Genomic DNA, 18,981 nt, shown 5'->3' with positions numbered 1-18,981 from the left:
GGAGTTTGAGTAAAGGCAAGCAACCAGCAGAGGGCAGCAGAGCAGAGCTACTGATCAGCTGTTCTGGGGGAATTTGCATACGTGCAGTGCGGTCAGCCTAAGTTGAAGGTGAACCTGCGAAGAAGACCCAAGGAGTTTGAGTAAAGGCAAGCAACCAGCAGAGGGCAGCAGAGCAGAGCTACTGATCAGCTGTTCTGGGGGAATTTGCATACGTGCAGTGCGGTCAGCCTAAGTTGAAGGTGGTTTGTGGAGGGGCTGTTGGCAAGTGACAGTTAAACCCGAAACACTTTGTGAGTGTTTCCCACCCTACCTCCTCCTCTAACCAACCCCCCCACCCCACGGTGGTTGGGAAGCGGGAGCAGGGGCCTGTCGTGAAGGTGAGTGAGTGCCTTTAAATTTGCTTACCTTTCAGCGGGATCAGGGTTTGAGGTAATATCAGGTAAGCTCTTCCTTTCTTTTTCTTTTTCTTGTTTTTTTTTTAAATCTAGAGGGGATGTCAGGGAAGGCAGTACAATGCTCCTCCTGCAGAATGTTTGAGGTGAGGGACGCCGTCAGTGTCCCTGCTGATTTCATCTGTGGGAAGTGCACCCAACTCCAGCTCCTCAAAAACCGTGTTAGGGACCTGGAGCTTGAGCTGGATGAACTTCGGATCATTCGGGAGGCAGAGGGGGTCATAGATAGGAGCTTCAGGGAAGTAGTTACACCAAAGACTGGAGATAGATGGGTAACTGTAAGAGGGACTGGGAAGAAGCAGTCAGTGCAGGGACCCCCTGCGGTCGTTCCCCTGAGTAACAAGTATACCGTTTTGGATACTTGTGGGGGGGACGACTTACCAGGGGTAAGCCATGGGGTACGGGCCTCTGGCACGGAGTCTGTCCCTGTTGCTCAGAAGGGAAGGGGGGAAAGGAGTAGAACATTAGTAATTGGGGACTCAATAGTCAGGGGCACAGATAGGAGATTTTGTGGGAGCGAGAGAGACTCACGTTTGGTATGTTGCCTCCCAGGTGCAAGGGTACGTGATGTCTCGGATCGTGTTTTCCGGGTCCTTAAGGGGGAGGGGGAGCAGCCCCAAGTCATAGTCCACATTGGCACTAACGACATAGGTAGGAAAGGGGACAAGGATGTCAGGCAGGCCTTTAGGGAGCTAGGATGGAAGCTCAGAGCGAGAACAAACAGAGTTGTTATCTCTGGGTTGTTGCCCGTGCCACGTGATAGTGAGATGAGGAATAGGGAGAGAGAGCAATTAAACACGTGGCTACAGGGATGGTGCAGGCGGGAGGGATTCAGATTTCTGGATAACTGGGGCTCTTTCTGGGGAAGGTGGGACCTCTATAGACAGGATGGTCTACATCTGAACCTGAGGGGCACCAATATCCTGGGGGGGAGATTTGTTAGTACTCTTTGGGGGGGTTTAAACTAATTCAGCAGGGGCATGGGAACCTGGATTGTAGTTTTGGGGTGCGAGAGATTGAGAGTAGAGAGGTCAGGAGCACAGTTTTGACTTCGCAGGAGGGCGGCAGTGTTCAGGTCTGTGGTTTGAAGTGTGTCTATTTCAATGCCAGGAGTATACGAAATAAGGTAGGGGAACTGGCAGCATGGGTTGGTACCTGGGACTTCGATGTTGTGGCCATTTCAGAGACATGGATAGAGCAGGGACAGGAATGGTTGTTGCAGGTTCCGGGGTTTAGGTGCTTTAGTAAGGTCAGAGAAGGGGGCAAAAGAGGGGGAGGTGTGGCGCTGCTAGTCAAGGACAGTATTACGGTGGTAGAAAGGATGCAAGATGGGGACTCTTCTTCCGAGGTAGTATGGGCTGAGGTTAGAAACAGGAAAGGAGAGGTCACCCTGTTGGGAGTTTTCTATAGGCCACCTAATAGTTCTAGAGATGTAGAGGAAAGGATGGCGAAGATGATTCTGGAAAAGAGCGAAAGTAACAGGGTAGTTGTTATGGGAGACTTTAACTTTCCTAATATTGACTGGAAAAGATATAGTTCGAGTACATTGGATGGGTCGTTCTTTGTACAATGTGTGCAGGAGGGTTTTCTGACACAATATGTTGACAGGCCAACAAGAGGTGAGGCCACTTTGGATTTGGTTTTGGGTAATGAACCAGGCCAGGTGTTAGATCTGGAGGTAGGTGAACACTTTGGAGACAGTGACCACAATTCGGTGACCTTTACGTTAGTGATGGAAAGGGATAAGTATACCCCGCAGAGCAAGAGTTATAGCTGGGGGAAGGGCAATTATGATGCCATTAGACATGACTTAGGATGTGTTGGTTGGAGAAGTAGGCTGCAAGGGTTGGGCACACTGGATATGTGGAGCTTGTTCAAGGAACAGCTATTGCATGTTCTTGATAAGTACGTACCAGTCAGGCAGGGAGGAAGGGGTCGAGCGAGGGAACCGTGGTTTACCAAAGAAGTGGAATCTCTTGTTAAGAGGAAGAAGGAGGCCTATGTGAAGATGAGGCGTGAAGTTTCAGTTGGGGCGCTTGATAGTTACAAGGAAGCGAGGAAGGATCTAAAGAGAGAGCTGAGACGAGCAAGGAGGGGACATGAGAAGTCTTTGGCAGGTAGGATCAAGGAAAACCCAAAAGCTTTCTATAGGTATGTCAGGAATAAAAGAATGACTAGGGTAAGAGTAGGGCCAGTCAAGGACAGTGGTGGGAAGTTGTGTGTGGAGGCTGAGGAGATAAGCGAGATACTAAATGAATACTTTTCGTCAGTATTCACTCAAGAAAAAGATAATATTGTGGAGGAGAATGCTGAGACCCAGGCTATTAGAATAGATGGCATTGAGGTGCGTAGGGAAGAAGTGTTGGCAATTCTGGACAAGGTGAAAATAGATAAGTCCCCGGGGCCGGATGGGATTTATCCTAGGATTCTCTGGGAAGCCAGGGAAGAGATTGCTGAGCCTTTGGCTTTGATTTTTAGGTCATCATTGGCTACAGGAATAGTGCCAGAGGACTGGAGGATAGCAAATGTGGTCCCTTTGTTCAAGAAGGGGAGTAGAGATAACCCCGGTAACTATAGGCCGGTGAGCCTAACGTCTGTGGTGGGTAAAGTCTTGGAGAGGATTATAAAAGATACGATTTATAATCATCTAGATAGGAATAATATGATTAGGGATAGTCAGCATGGTTTTGTGAAGGGTAGGTCATGCCTCACAAACCTTATCGAGTTCTTTGAGAAGGTGACTGAACAGGTAGACGAGGGTAGAGCAGTTGATGTGGTGTATATGGATTTCAGTAAATCGTTTGATAAGGTTCCCCACGGTCGGCTATTGCAGAAAATACGGAGGCTGGGGATTGAGGGTGATTTAGAGATGTGGATCAGAAATTGGCTAGTTGAAAGAAGACAGAGAGTGGTAGTTGATGGGAAATGTTCAGAATGGAGTGCAGTTACGAGTGGCGTACCACAAGGATCTGTTCTGGGGCCGTTGCTGTTTGTCATTTTTATAAATGACCTAGAGGAGGGCGCAGAAGGATGGGTGAGTAAATTTGCAGACGACACTAAAGTCGGTGGAGTTGTAGACAGTGCGGAAGGATGTTGCAGGTTACAGAGGGACATAGATAAGCTGCAGAGCTGGGCTGAGAGGTGGAAAATGGAGTTTAATGTGGAGAAGTGTGAGGTGATTCACTTTGGAAAGAATAACAGGAATGCGGAATATTTGGCTAATGGTAAAATTCTTGGTAGTGTGGATGAGCAGAGGGATCTCGGTGTCCATGTACATAGATCCCTGAAAGTTGCCACCCAGGTTGATAGGGTTGTGAAGAAGGCCTATGGTGTGTTGGCCTTTATTGGTAGAGGGATTGAGTTCCGGAGCCATGAGGTCATGATGCAGCTGTACCAAACTCTGGTACGGCCGCATTTGGAGTATTGCGTACAGTTCTGGTCGCCTCATTATAGGAAGGACGTGGAAGCTTTGGAACGGGTGCAGAGGAGATTTACCAGGATGTTGCCTGGTATGGAGGGAAAATCTTATGAGGAAAGGCTGATGGACTTGAGGTTGTTTTCGTTAGAGAGAAGAAGGTTAAGAGGTGACTTAATAGAGGCATACAAAATGATCAGAGGGTTAGATAGGGTGGACAGCGAGAGCCTTCTCCCGCGGATGGAGGTGGCTAGCACGAGGGGACATAGCCTTAAATTGAGGGGTAATAGATATAGGACAGAGGTCAGAGGTGGGTTTTTTACGCAAAGAGTGGTGAGGCCGTGGAATGCCCTACCTGCAACAGTAGTGAACTCGCCAACATTGAGGGCATTTAAAAATTTATTGGACAAGCATATGGATGATAAGGGCATAGTGTAGGTTAGATGGCCTTTAGTTTTTTTTTTCCATGTCGGTGCAACATCGAGGGCCGAAGGGCCTGTACTGCGCTGTATCGTTCTATGTTCTATGTTCTATGTTCTAAGGTGTTGCAAGAAGGTATGGAAAAGTTTCACATGAGGATATCTATGAGGGATGTTGCCAGCTTGACTTGTAGGCTACAACTGAGCTGGTGAAGGAAGGCACATGGGAAGCAAATTAATACCAGAGATTTGGGGTTTGAAGCAAAGTGAGGAAAGATGAACTACAAAGGAAGAAGTGTGAAAGTGTAGATTGTGGTAAAGAAAGGAAATACTAATGCACGTTAATGGAGGAATAGTAAAAGAAAAATGTTTCGGGATGCACAATGAAACTTCTAAATCAAGAGACTTACCAGTACAAGAGCTCTATTCCTTTCACTTGTGTTTAGTATGGTCTTTAGTGATCGGTATATGTAGTGGTGGCTACCCATGGTGAAATTACTACCTTTGCTTTCATTCATTAGAGCTAATCTCAGTATCCACTGTTTTATCAGTGTTTCCCATATTCATGAGTATTACACTTTGAGAACCGTGTTATATAAAGGTTGAATGGAAAGGGAGGTACCGATGATAGCAGGAACATTCTGTGGTGACATGAACTGGCAGTATATAAAAGCTGGCACTTTTTAAAGAACAAAGAAAAGTACAGCACAGGAACAGGCCCTTCGGCCCTCCAAGCCCGTGTCGACCATGCTGCCCGACTAAACTACAATCTTCTACACTTCCTGGGTCCGTATCCCTCTATTCCCATCCTATTCATGTATTTGTCAAGATGCCATTTAAATGTCACTGTCGTCCCTGCTTCCACCACCTCCTCCGGCAGCGAGTTCCAGGCACCCACTACCCTCTGTGTAAAAACAAAATTGCCTCGTACATCTACTCTAAACCTTGCCCCTTGCACCTTAAACCTATGCCCCCTAGTAATTGACCCCTCTACCCTGGGGGAAAAGCCTCTGACTATCTATTCTGTCTATGCCCCTCATAATTTTGTAGACGTCTATCAGGTCGCCCCTCAACCTCCATCGTTCCAGTGAGAACAAACTGAGTTTATTCAACCGCTCCTCATAGCTAATGCCCTCCATACCAGTCAACATCCTGGTAAATCTCTTCTGCAGCCTCTCTAAAGCCTCCACATCCTTCTGGTAGTGTGGCGACCAGAATTGAACACTATACTCCAAGTGTGGCCTCACTAAGGTTCTATACAGCTGCAACATGACTCGCCAATTCTTATACTCAATGCCCCGGCCAATGAAGGCAAGCATGCCGTATACCTTCTTGCTACCTTCTCCACCTGTGTTGCCCCTTTCAGTGACCTGTGGACCTGTACACTTGGATTTCTGACTTTCAATACTCTTGAGGGTTCTACCATTCACTGTATATTCCCGATCTGCATTAGACCTTCCAAAATGCATTACCTTACATTTGTCCGGATTAAACTCCATCTGCCATCTCTCCGCCCAAGTCTCCAAACAATCTAAATCCTGCTGTATCCTCTGACAGTCCTCGTCGCTATTTGCAATTCCACCAACCTTTGTGTCGCCTGCAAACTTAATAATCAGACCAGTTACATTTTCCTCCAAATCATTTATATATACTACAAACAGCAAAGGTCCCAGCACTGATCCTTGCGGAACACCACTAGTCACAGCCCTCCAATTAGAAAAGCACCCTTCCATTGCTACTCTCTGCCTTCTATGACCTAGCCAGTTCTGTATCCACCTGGCCAGCCCACCCCGATCCCATGTGACTTCACCTTTTGTACCAGTCTACCATGAGGGACCTTGTGAAAGGCCTTACTGAAATCCATATAGACAACATGCACTGCCCTACCTGCATCAATGTTGAGCTTGAGTTGAGCATAGTGTTCTAATGTTCACAGTTAATAAAAAGATTGAGGATGGGGGTGTGGGGGAGGTGTGGTAATTCAGCCCAAGCATCAAAGGACACATCTTAATTTAGTGATAACTTGATGTTACTTAATTTGCCTTTGAAGTGCTCTAGCTTTTTCAAGATTGATTTGAAGGGCTGAATGCCACAAAATAAGTGGTATATGAATATAGGTTTCTCCAATGGCATTACAGTTTTCCTTGTCTGAATTAATTATGAAATGGCAAACTTCATAAATGGTGATTGCCAAGATGATTAAGGCAGAGTATGCAAAGGATTAGGTTTTGAAAACATTTGTCTAGTGTGTATGCTGCAAGCCAACAAAAGGGACATTTACGGATTGAAAGTGAAAAGTTGCCGATACAGTCTACCTACCCTTAATTCAAAATTGAATTTCAAGGTGAATTCTTGAATAATTCAAATTGGACGTTCACTGAAAGAAAATGCCTCGGCACTGTTTTACTCTAGTGGCTTAATTTGAAAGGCTAGATAATTTAACATTTCTGGCACAAATAATAAAAACATATATTTACAAACATCAGTGAGTTGTCAGCTCCTGTCTGCCAATATCAGTGACTGCATGGGGACAGATTCACTGTGCTGAACAATTAGATGAAAAAGCAGCTAGGAGGATTCTCATGTAAAAATGCCTTAGGGTGACATCTTGTGGTCAGCTGCCTGCCTTTTTCACTGTCCATATTAAATCAAATCACTATATAATGTTTACCTAGAGGGATTTTCCCCGGCAAACAAAACAATCTGATGACGTTGAGATTTTCACACCATAATTGGATGCACGGTGTTGCTGCAATTCAACTGGGAATAAAACCGTAGATTACAGTATTTGCCAATGTTTGTTTGCTGTTGTTCATTATTTTGTGTGTTTGGTTTCAAGTTTATTATAGATAAACTTTAATTGCATGACTTGTGCATTGTGAATGTTGTCACTAAACGTGCCTCTTTTACTTGCAGCTTGTTTAAAATTGCTCTGCATTTCGCTTATTTATTGTTGTCAACACTTAATTTCTTTTGTACATTCTTTCCAGTGATATTTTTCAAACCAATTAATCATAAATCCTTCCTACTCTAACATTTAATTGCACATATTTTCTGTCTTCGTACACATTTAACCTCTTTATACCAATAATATGTTTTTGACAAATTACACTTGACTCATAAAATGTCTAAAAGAACATTAAAGACATTTCAAAATGACCATCAGAAAAGTGCCACGATATTCAGACTTTCTACACAGATCAAGTTGCACTGAGGTGCTTCAATACAATTGTGGTACATGCAATATTTACTGTGTACATTCAATGCAAGTCATACAGCCTGAGAGGTTCTATACGATTTCCAGCCCCTCAGTGTACACTGGCTGAAAGGTATTGGACAGCGACCTATTCTCATTGCACCTCTGCGGTGGCTGCATCAAGCTTTAGTGCGTCCCTCATCACGTAGCCTTCTTCATACCAAGGTTTAAAGCAACAATATTAAGTGTAGGTGTTCAATATTTTACTTTTAGTTCCTTCCTAATTTTCCCATGTCCTTTCCTGAAAGTAGTGACTGGGTACTTGGTTGTATGGATGCTGGCAGCCCGTCAGTGCTTCACTCAAACTGGCCATTCTTCACAGTCAGTCAGATGGTGACAGTTGATAGTAGTGGATAGGGGTGGATATTATTGCTGAGCCCAATCCATAATGTGCAAAAGCAGAAAATGCTGGGAAATCTCAGCAATCTGCCGACATCCATGAAGAGAGAACAGCGTTAACGTTTTGAGTCTGCATCAAAGCTTCGATACGTCAGCTCCCTTCTCTCCACAGATGCTGTCAGACCCGCTGAGATTGTCCAGCATTTTCTGTTTTTGATCCAGATTCCAGCATCCATTGTTATTTGTTTTTACATAATATGAAATTGTGTGTATTTTCTAGCAGCGGTTATTAGCTATCAAACAGGAGTGGGAAAACTGGCTGAATTCCACCCCCCCAAAATCCCACCACCCCACTTACCTTGTCGTCTAAGTACACTGAGACTAGCTGTCACATCTCTACCAAGACACCGGTACTCAAGACCTGACCCAGCACAAGCTGGTGATTGACAGTGTGGCCCCTCCAGCCTGTGCAGATCATTAATACATCAAGTTGTGCAGTCACTGACTGAGCCATTCGGAAATAACACTGCTATCTTCATTCAAAAATTGTCTTCATATTTGTTTTTTTATTGGAAGACCGAGTTCCATAAGACCAGTTACTGTATTCTTGACTGTGAAATTAATGTTTCATGTAAATGTTATGCCAACACTCTTTCATTTTTTAATGCTGGTACTTTATCCAGGAAATTGTAACCATTCACTTTTTCAACATGATCCAATTTGCAGGACTCATGAGTAAGTGCTTATGGTGATTGTTAGCAATGATATCCCAGGCCCAAACCAGCCATTACCTATGCTTTAAATCACTAGTTTGTTCAGTGAAAAGCTGCTTGATATTTTAGAAGGATAAACTGAATAAACCACATATGTCTGTTTGGTCCGAGTACGTGTTGACAAAGCACTAGACCAGAACCGTCTCCTGCTCTTTCTCATTCTCTAGATTCCTGCATGCTTTTATTTTTGTTGCATCTGTTTTGTTTGTGTTATTTTCTTTTGTGGTTCACACAGGACATCTGAAACAACTGTTGAAATACACTAGGACAATTCCCTAATGCCACTTGTTTCTGACATTGTGTGCTTCCCAAGACAGGTAACTACAAAATATTGAATTCTAATAAATACTTTTGAAATTACAATGTGTTTTAACAGTGAACACAGTTGAATTATTTGCATTGTAGCAGTTAATGAAATCTTGTGAAAACCAACTGAGATGTGGTTTCGTTTAAAACAGTATAATTTTACCTTCTCTTCACCTTCTTGCACCTTTCCTACAGACCTCCAAAAGAGGCCCAGGGCGAATAAAAAGTTGATTTTCTTTGTTGAATTTGTGTTAAAATAGTGCTGTTTTTAAGTTCTGGTGACAAGTTGGATTGTGTTGTGAAAAGTTGCCATTGGCTCCCATGTCCTGCAGTTTGGATCATGTTTTTTTTTTAAACGCTTGCACTTTCTGCTGGAGAGCTGACCTGATTGGAACCTCAACTCCACATTCGCACCCCCAATAATTTTCACCCCCACCCCCCCTTTAATAAAGAATCTATCTAGCTCTGCCTTAAAAATGTTCAAATGTTCTGCTTCCGCTGTCTTTTGAGGCAGAGAGTTCCAGAGACTGATGACCCTCTGAGAGAAGAGAATTCTCCTCAACACCACCTTCAATGAGCGACCCCTTATTTTTAAACAATGAGTCCTCGTTCCAGATTCTCTGACAAGAGGAAACATCCACCCTGTCAATTCAGGATCTTAAAGATCTCACCAATGGGGCAGCATGGTGGCACAGTGGTTAGCATTGCTGCCTACGGCGCTGAGGACCCGGGTTCGAATCCCGGCCCTGGGTCACTGTCCGTGTGGAGTTTGCACATTCTCCCCGTGTCTGCAGGGGTTTCGCCCCCACAACCCAAAAAGATGTGCAGGTTAGGTGAATTGGCCACACTAAATTGCCCCTTAATTGGAAAAAATAATTGGGTACTCTAAATGTATAAAAAAAAAAGATCTCACCAATGCTCTGTACAGCTCAAGCATAACCTTCCTAATTTTGTATTCAATTCCCCACACAATAAATGATAACATTCTGTTAGGAATTTGCCCCACAAAGGATGACACAGTGGTGAGCACTGCTGCCTCACCGCATCAAGAACCTGGGTTCAATTCTGACCTTGGGTGACTGTCGGTGTGGAGTTTTCACTTTCTCCCTGTGTCTGCGTGGGTTTCCTCCGGGTGCCCAGTTTCTTCCCACAGTCCAAAGATGTGCATGTTTAGTGAATTGTCCATGATAAATTTACCTAAGGTTAGGTGAGGTTTTGAGGATAGGGGTGGGGGATTGAGCCTAGGTGTAGGGTGCTCTATTGGAGCAAGAGCGGTGCAGACTCAATGCGGCAAATGGCCTCCTTCTGCACTGTAGGGATTCTATGATTTCTACGTTAACTTTGCTAATTACTTGCTGTACCTGTATATTAGCCTTTTGTGATTCATGCACGAAGACAGTGTTTTTCAAACTTTTTTCCCCGGGACCCACTTTTGCCTATTGGCCAGCCTTCACGACCCACGCCGGCCGGCCTTCGCGACCCACGCCGGCCGGCCTTCGCGACCCACGCCGGCCGGCCTTCGTGACCCACGCCGGCCGGCCTTCGCGACCCACGCCGGCCGGCCTTCGCGACCCACGGCGGCCAGCCTTCACAGCCCACGCCGGCCGGCCTTCGCGACCCACGCCGGCCGGCCTTCGCGACCCACGCCGGCCGGCCTTCGCGACCCACGCCGGCCGGCCTTCGCGACCCACGCCGGCCGGCCTTCGCGACCCACGCCGGCCGGCCTTCGGGACGTACGCCGAACAGCCTTCATGACACACCATTGTTGCTTGCCTTTAATGCGACAGGTGAGCCTGCTTGGTCCTTACAATCTCACTTGCTTTGTCATTCAATGTGACATTTCTGCTAGGGACTTCAGCTGATGATTTCAGTTCTCACTGCAAAAAATTTTTTTAAATCAAGAGGTTTGTCCGCCATGCTTAGTCTTCAATGCCGTTGAAATTTGGAGTGTTTTAAATTCACATTTGCAAGTCCTTCCCTGCGTATAACGCACATGGGCTTTGCATCCTGATTTGCATTGGCATAATTAACAAAGCCATACCTTTATACTGCTTTGTTCCCGATTTCAGGTTATTCTTTGTTGGCTGTTCACCAGAGGCCCTGGAGTTCTGTACAGCGCCAACACTAGCACTGCTTTGTCCTGCCATAGACTCTCCTGAGCAGCTCTCGGCAGCAGATTCAGTTGTCAGATCCTGGACTGTTTGCAGCTTTGGCCCTCTCATCATTTATAACAAAACAATCCATTCTTCACAGTCCTATTGCTTTGCTTACTCGCAGCTAGAAAATGGAGGAATCTCTCCTCCGTGATTTCACGCCAACAGCCCGGATGCACAGGGTGCGTGACGTCAGTGTACGTGCCGGGCACACACACTGCTACTGATTCTGGTCGGAAGACTGCTACATTCCATTTAAGATCGGGTTGCAGGGGCAGCATGGTTAGCACTTATCCTGGCCCTGGGTCACTGTCCATGTGGAATTTGAACACTCTCCCCGTGTCTGATTGGGTCTCACCCCCACAACCCAAAAAGATGTGCAGGGTAGATGGATTGGCCATCCCAAATTGCCCCTCCATTGGGGAAAAAAATAATTGGGTACTCTAAATTTATTTTTAAAAAGCTGGTTGCAGCCGACATTCTCAATTTAAAAGCCGATTGCGGCCGTTGGGTGTTCCGCCCGTGATCGGGAAAGCAGTGATTGGTCTGTGACCCTCCCGCCACCTTCCCGTGGCCTGCAGTTTGAAAAACCCTGCACCAGGACACCCAGATCACTCTGTACCTCAGCCCTCTGCAATCTTTAACCATTTGGATAATAAGCTTTCCTATCCTTCCGGCCAAAATGGACAATTTCACATTTGGCAACTCAGTTAACCTATCTCTGTCCCTTTGTAGAGCCCTTACGTCCGCGTCACAATTTACTTTCCTGCCATCATTGTATCGTCAGTAAATTTAGTAACCACACCTTCAGTCCCTTCATCCAAGTCATTTATATAATTAGTAAAAAGTTGAGGCCCCAGCATGGATCCCTTTGGCACACCACTCATCACATCTTGCCAACCAGATAAAGACCCATTTATGCCTTCTCTTTGTTTCTTGTTAGCTAACCAATCATCTATCCATGCCAATATGTTACTCCCTACACCATGAGCTTTTATTTTCCGCAATAACCTTTGATGTGATACCTTATCAAATGCCGTCTGGAAATCCTAAGTTCAGTACATCCATCGGCTCAACTTTATCCACAGCACATGCGACTCCTTCAGAGAACTCCAATAAAATTCCTTTCAGAAAACCATGTTGACTCTGCCTGATATCCTTGCATTTTCCAAGTGCCCTGTTATACATAGCTTCTAACATTTTCCTTATGACAGATGCACACTTCACACGCTTCTCCAACTGTTCTTCTTTTTGACAAAGATGATGTTCTTTAAGAAGTTTAACTGTGATCGTCTCCATCTCTTTCCTAGTATACTATGTTTTACATTGCTCCAATTTCAAATTCCTCGTACAACTTCACACCGATCAAACTGCACCCGTGTACATCCTGGCAAATATTAAAGTCGACTGTTGAGGCAGGAAAACGCTTGGAACATACCACTCATTGACCGCATCCTAATGTCTATGTTCAATCCCTCAAGGGTAGCTGGGTTTGCCTGCCTCTGATGGATTGTCTGGAGGAAGAGCAAGAAATCTGAGACAGATAATGTTGTACATCACTCAACACTCTAAAGTCCAGAACAGACCCTAGTTAGCAAAGCAGGCGGGTACAGATCTTGGAAGTGTACAGTTCAATAACTGTGACAATAGGGTTCTCGCCCATAGCTTCTTCTCTACATGTTTGGCCGTGGGACCTGATAGTAAACTAACTGTAAGCTTCACTACAAATTATGATTCTCAGTTTCTTATCGTTGAACTGGAATGTAGTTTTTTTTTTTCCTGGAAGTATAATTAAGAATTGGAGGAAGTGATTATGATATTGTCCCATTACTTCTCTCGGTTGCAAAAGCTTACAATAGATGACCAGCGGTTTGTTGTTAGGAGAGCACTTAATGGAGAAAATATATGAACACAATGTTACTCCAACAGAGTACAACCCAACAACTTCCGGCTGGAGTGTGAGCAATTAACTTTTTGCGTTCACGGTGTTCCACACGGTAAGCTGTCTTTGTTGTGTCTTTATTAATTGCATTTAACTTGTTCAGTCTTACAACAGAGTCCAATTATGTGTTGTCTGAATGTGCTGTACTTTCTGCAATAAAGATTGTGTATTTCCTTTGTACTTAGTGCTGCCTGTCTACAAAAAACATTGAAATGAAGTATTTTTCAGTTGCTCAGCTTCATATCTCACTTATAGGCAGCAAGTCAGATGGACTGAAAAACCCAAGTGATCTATTTTTCTTGGGAGTAGACGCAATAAATAACTCGGATATGACTGGATTCAAGATTAGACAATGTAAGTTTTTCTTTAACAATAAAGTATCTGGCAGCTAATGCAAACAAAATATAAACCTTCAAACCAATTTGAGGGACAAACTGCTGAACTCAACTATATGCTCCCTATGAGGCAACAAAGTAGGAGACTAGGTTCGTGGGGCACTAATTAGCTTGAGTATGAGTCTGGGATCTCTGAAATCTCTACTCATAATCATCCTTTCACTGTTTTCCCTAATAAATCAGGGATTTTGATATATGCCTCCCTAAGGTAGGACTGTCAAGGGCAGCATGGTAGCGCAAGTGGATAGCACTGTGGCTTCACAGTGCCAGGGTCCCAGGTTCGATTTCCCGCTGGGTCACTGTCTGTGCGGAGTCTGCACGTTCTCCCCGTGTCTGTGTGGATTTCCTCTGGGTGCTCCGGTTTCCTCCCACAGTCCAAAGACGTGCAGGTTAGGTGGATTGGCCATGATAAATTGCCCTTAGTGACCAAAAAGGTTAGGAGGGGTTATTGGGTTACGGGGATAGGGTGGAAGTGAGGGCTTAAGTGCAGACTCGATGGGCCGAATGGCCTCCCGTCTGCACTGTTGATTCTATGTTTTATTATGTTTTTGTGAGTGTTCCAATTCAAACAACGGCAGGGTATTGGAGTCACAGATATTAAAGGGGTTGGAGAAGGCCAAGGAATAGGCGCATCGAGATTGTTCCATCCTAGGTTCAGAAGAGTGTCAGCACAGATAATTACAACAGACAACCATGGATAATATGGATGCCCAATCCCACAGTACTTGGACTTTAATCGCTGGTGTGTACTGTATTCATTCAAACCAGCTAGGAGAAGAGTAGGAGCACGATAATTGGGGTCAGCATCCTTGGCTGTCGGGGTGTGGAATTAATTAGGGGTCCCCACTCTTTATCACTTTCAGCAGCCCACAAGAGAAAATGTGTGTTACCAGCTAAGGGCAGAACTGGGTTCAGCTGTGACGCTCTCTCTCAGTTCACAGTCAGTAATCCAACAATGCTCAATGCGTTGCATGAAGAAAAGGCTACTTGGGTAGGGATTCAGCATCCTAGGAAGTGGTGGCGCAAATAGAAGCTGAGTGGAGAAAACTGGGTGGGATTGGGGAGGTTATTTTTTAGAAGATTGCTGGGTGATACTCACTTGTATCCTTTAACTGTAAGCTCAGGTGCCCCATTGGCAGCAGAGACTCATGAGCAGTTCCTCTGTCTGTTCTCTGTCCTGGGGCACAGTGCATGCTCCGGAAATAAGAATAATGGAGTGAAAAGAAGATACTTGAGAGAGGCTCTTTGGACATTACTGGCAAGAAACCAAAAGCATTTCGAAGCACTTTCTTTAATGAGTTCAGGATTTCAAATCAATACATCAGAGATCTTTACCCTTTTAAGGTGCAGTCCTGTCAGTTAATTTTCTGTTTATTTTCAGGTGATGAAAACACCAGCGTAAACATTGATCCTGAGGTCAACAATCCCGAGTGGAAAAACAGCACCTCACTTAGCAGTTCAGAAGAGACACTTGGCAAAAAGCTGCTGAGGAAATTAAGTTAGTGTAACTGTTCATGTTATTTAAGAAAAAAAAACCCTGCCTCTGAAATTCAATGCAAGTATTATGGCTACGGTACATGGAGATTCTGTGCTGGATTTTGGACAGAGAAAATTAGCATTTTTAGGACCAGGAACAGGCCATTTGACTCAAAGCTCTGTCATATCCTTCATTCCCCTCTTTCTAAATCACCATCAATTGGGTTTTTGAGCTAATTTATACTGATCATTTCAACAGCCCGAGTGTGGCTACTGGGAGCTTTTCACAGTAACTGGGCAGCACGTAGCACAGTGGCTAGCACAGTTGCTTCACAGCTCCTGGTTCGCAGGTTCGATTCCCGGCTTGGTAACTGTCTGTGCGGAGTCTGCACGTTCTCCCCGTGCCTGCGTGGGTTTCCTCCGGGTGCTCCAGTTTCCTCCCACAGTCCAAAGATGTGCAGGTTAGGTGGATTGGCCATGCTCAATTGCCCTTAGTGTCCAAAAAGGTTGGGTGGGGTTCCTGGATTACGGGGATAGAGTGGAGGTGTGGGCTTGGGTAGGGTGCTCTTTCCAAGGGCTGGCGCAGACTCGATGGGCCGAATGGCCTCCTGCACTGTAAATTCTATGATTCATTGCAGTGTTAATGTAAGCCTACTTGTGACAAATGATTATTGTAGCAATTTATTACATTGAGTTCACAACAGCACAGAAACAGGCCTTTTGGCACAACTGGATTGTCTACAATTCTTTCATTCTTTCAGATTTAAAAGTATTGTGTGAATTTGGTCTTGCTGCTGTTCAGACTGTTTCTCTTTCTCCAGCTACCCCAACCAGCCATACTTCCAAGGGTTAAGTTTGACCTACCCTTCAGGTCTTTGCTTATCAAGACTGTGACCCAAGTTAACTCCATGCTTCCTGAATGAACCAATGTTAACTTAGCATCCAAACCCAAATAATTCCTCAGCTGCTGATGGACTGAATGGCCTCCTCTTGCTTCTATTTTCTCGGTATGCCCACAGTCTGAGCCCTAATCAACTCCACGTCCTGCTTAGATCTGAGTGGCCAGGCCTGAGAGCTTATCCCTGCCTCATTTAATATGTTTTTGTTGTGAGCCTTGCCAATTATGTCAAGTAGAGAATGACATTTGACTTTGGTCTCTGTAACCTGTTTGGTCTGAAGTCAGACTCCAGAATACACAATTTGAATTTTGAACCCTCAATCCTGGATTAGACGTTACCATTGGTCTGTGATGATTATTACAGGTTTGCAATTTCTGCCATCCTCCTGAAAATATCAAACTCTCACTGAGATTTATTTTCCTGTCACCCATAAATTAAGGAAAATAGTAACTTATTTTGCAGGCTTGAATTCTACTAAATCTAGTTGCAAAATATGGAATTGGATCTGGCGTTATAATGGAGGTAATTTAACGCCAAATTTTCCCGATCATGTCACTGAAATCAATTGCAACCCTGTCGGTCTAGCTATTGATTACCTTTCTTATCCCAAGGGACAGTTACCTTCCTTTAAGCTGATGTTAACTGTGTTCATTTGCAATCAGCGTGACCCCACCCCCCAAACTATAAGGTGACGATGGTTCAGTAAATCCTTTTGCGCCAATTTGATTTGGGTTTCGGTGGTGTTCTCAGACAAGTTTCAGATGATGGAAGCCTTTCTTATTTGTATATAAACTGCCTCGCTTGCGGCCTATTTATTTTCTCCTCCGGCTCCTACTCTTAACCCCATCTGTGTTCTCCTTTGTGTCTGTTTGCTGGATGGTCCACAACGACACAATGGGGTAGCCGGCTGCCACAAACTCAGTCTTTTCCATTGATGGTATGAGTGAGGTTAGCATTGTACATGTCAGGTTTGTACTGGTACACACTCCCATACTGCCCTGATAGTGGGGATTTTATTGAAGCTGAGGCACAATAACTGCCAATTACAAGTTTACTGTAGGTCAACCTTAAGCCCAGAACAAGTACAAGTAGAATGTATCAGTACTGATATAATGGTAACTGGAGCTGATACTTGTGACTGTTGCCGCCAGTAGTATTGCACCATGTGTGGCCAATCACATACTTATTAGGTAGGCTGACAAAGGGGTTAATCTAACTTGATAGATTACTGATGTTGGGAGCCAGGGGACCACCCTTGTGTTTGCCCTAGAGCTCGAAATACCCTCAGACTCTAGTACAGAGCAAAAGACAGGTCCAGGGAGAGCATTTTTTCTGTTTAAAGTGCTCCTACAGTTTAAAAAAAGTAGTTCCCGGCATGACTTTGTCATTTCATAGCTGTTTCACTTTGGTTCACTCTGTGGCATTGTTGCATTCTATACAGCACGATGATATTTAGATTGGGCCGCGATTACAAGCAGGTCTCCATGCCAATCCAGGACTTCCTAGCCCTGGGAACACACATAGTGCCAACAGAGATCGCAATGATCATGATCAGCTCCCAGGGGAGTCTAAAGTTCGGAACCTATTAAAATGAATGAGTGTGGCTGTTCTTCAGTTTTGTAGCTGTTCCCAGTTAGTGCTGGACTAGCTGGAGGGGATAGAGAGTTAAAATTAGAGGGTCCCAATCGGAGCAGGAAATTTGATGCATTTTGAAAAGAATTGTAGCGAATATTTTTATAATTACTCACTCCCAGACTTTCATTGGCTTGTAAGTTCCTGATTTGCACAGGCTGCAAACAAGGTAGCAATCCAACATGAGTTGTATGAATACATTTATCCCCCATCTGCTTCTTTTCTAGTATTCCTCGTCTTCCCTGCCAACTGATGAACTCACGAATATAGTCAATATGTTTTTAATTTGCTTTTAAAATTTATTTCTGATTACTGTTCAAGGCTTATGTCTTGATGAGTGGAACACAGTGTTGATTGTTGTCCGGCACTCCGTTATTTGTGATCGTCCTAGGCTTCTATAGAAAACCCAGTGGTAGCAAGAACAAATAACCAATTTGTACTGGTCAGATCTAGACAAGGCCATCACAGTAATGAACAAGATCGATAAACAAGATGAAAGACACAATTATCTATCACCTTACACTTTCAATGGGTATTGCAAAGTGCCTTGAGAGCCAATCAATTACTTTTTGACGTGTTCTCGGTGATTTTTTGGCAAACAGCAGGCAATTTACACAGCAAGATGCCACATGTAGCAATGTTAATAAGGATCAATTGACTGTTTTAATAGTGTTGGTTGAGTGTTAAATGTTGGCCACGACACTCCCTGCTCCTCTCCTCCAAAACAAAGTGTTATACAGACTCTTTTAGATCCACTTGACCAGTCAGACAGATAGTTTAACAATTCATCGAAAGGCCACCGTCTGGAACAATGCAGCTCTTCCTCACTACTGCACTGAAGGCATTTTGGTACAAGAGAAATATTATGCCATCTGACTGAATCACAAGCAGACTGATGTGGAGCAGACTCCAGATTGTCCACATGTATCCTCGAAATTCAGGGCAATAGTAGGAAGTGAGTTCCTGTTTTTAACAGCGAAGGATAATATTGTCAATCTGCTGCAAAGGTATCACTATTGGCACCACCACGTCAAGTGACATAGATGTGCTCATTCGTAACTAGAATAATCGTTCGGGGTTTCATAAGCAAGCGCATCATAGATAGATACTTTTTGTTCCATAAAACAGTAAAAATACTAAACAAAGTCTCCTATGGATCGGTAGGCAAAGATACAATGAGGATTGGTATTGAGCCATAGAAGCCAAGGAGTCTTTAAATTTGATCATTCATTTCTCTTAAACCCACTCATGCTATCCAATGTGTTTCTGTTCTTTATAAATGTAAATTTTGTAGCAAATTAATTTATATAATTGATCTAAAGATTCTCAGCACATCGGAAAGTGCTTGACTCGCCTTTTAGGATTTGAGTTATTTGAGAAAAGACATGTGGTGAGTGCCTGATGCTTGGAAGGAACAGGTGCTGTTCCCACAGCTCTCCAACTATTTTGACCACTGAGGTTAATCTTGCCCCATGTCTGGGTCTATTATAGACTAATTGATGGAGATTGATTGCTATGATTAGT

The 18,981-nt window shown here is 44.3% G+C and overlaps 1 protein-coding gene across 1 annotated transcript in view; it reads left to right on the top strand.

Annotated features, from left to right (window-relative positions):
• The window catches only part of LOC119979688 (metal transporter CNNM1), an 85,304-nt gene that overhangs the window by 62,045 nt on the left and 4,278 nt on the right, over window positions 1-18,981 (top strand). The window contains exons 8-9 of the mRNA XM_038822232.1: window positions 13,311-13,409; window positions 14,832-14,948. Coding sequence (XP_038678160.1) covers window positions 13,311-13,409; window positions 14,832-14,948 — 216 coding nt within the window. The remainder of the gene's footprint in view (window positions 1-13,310; window positions 13,410-14,831; window positions 14,949-18,981) is intronic.

Source organism: Scyliorhinus canicula, chromosome 16, assembly GCF_902713615.1.
Source record: "Scyliorhinus canicula chromosome 16, sScyCan1.1, whole genome shotgun sequence".
Classification (NCBI taxonomy): domain Eukaryota; kingdom Metazoa; phylum Chordata; class Chondrichthyes; order Carcharhiniformes; family Scyliorhinidae; genus Scyliorhinus; species Scyliorhinus canicula.
This window is presented reverse-complemented; position numbering and strand designations above follow the sequence as displayed.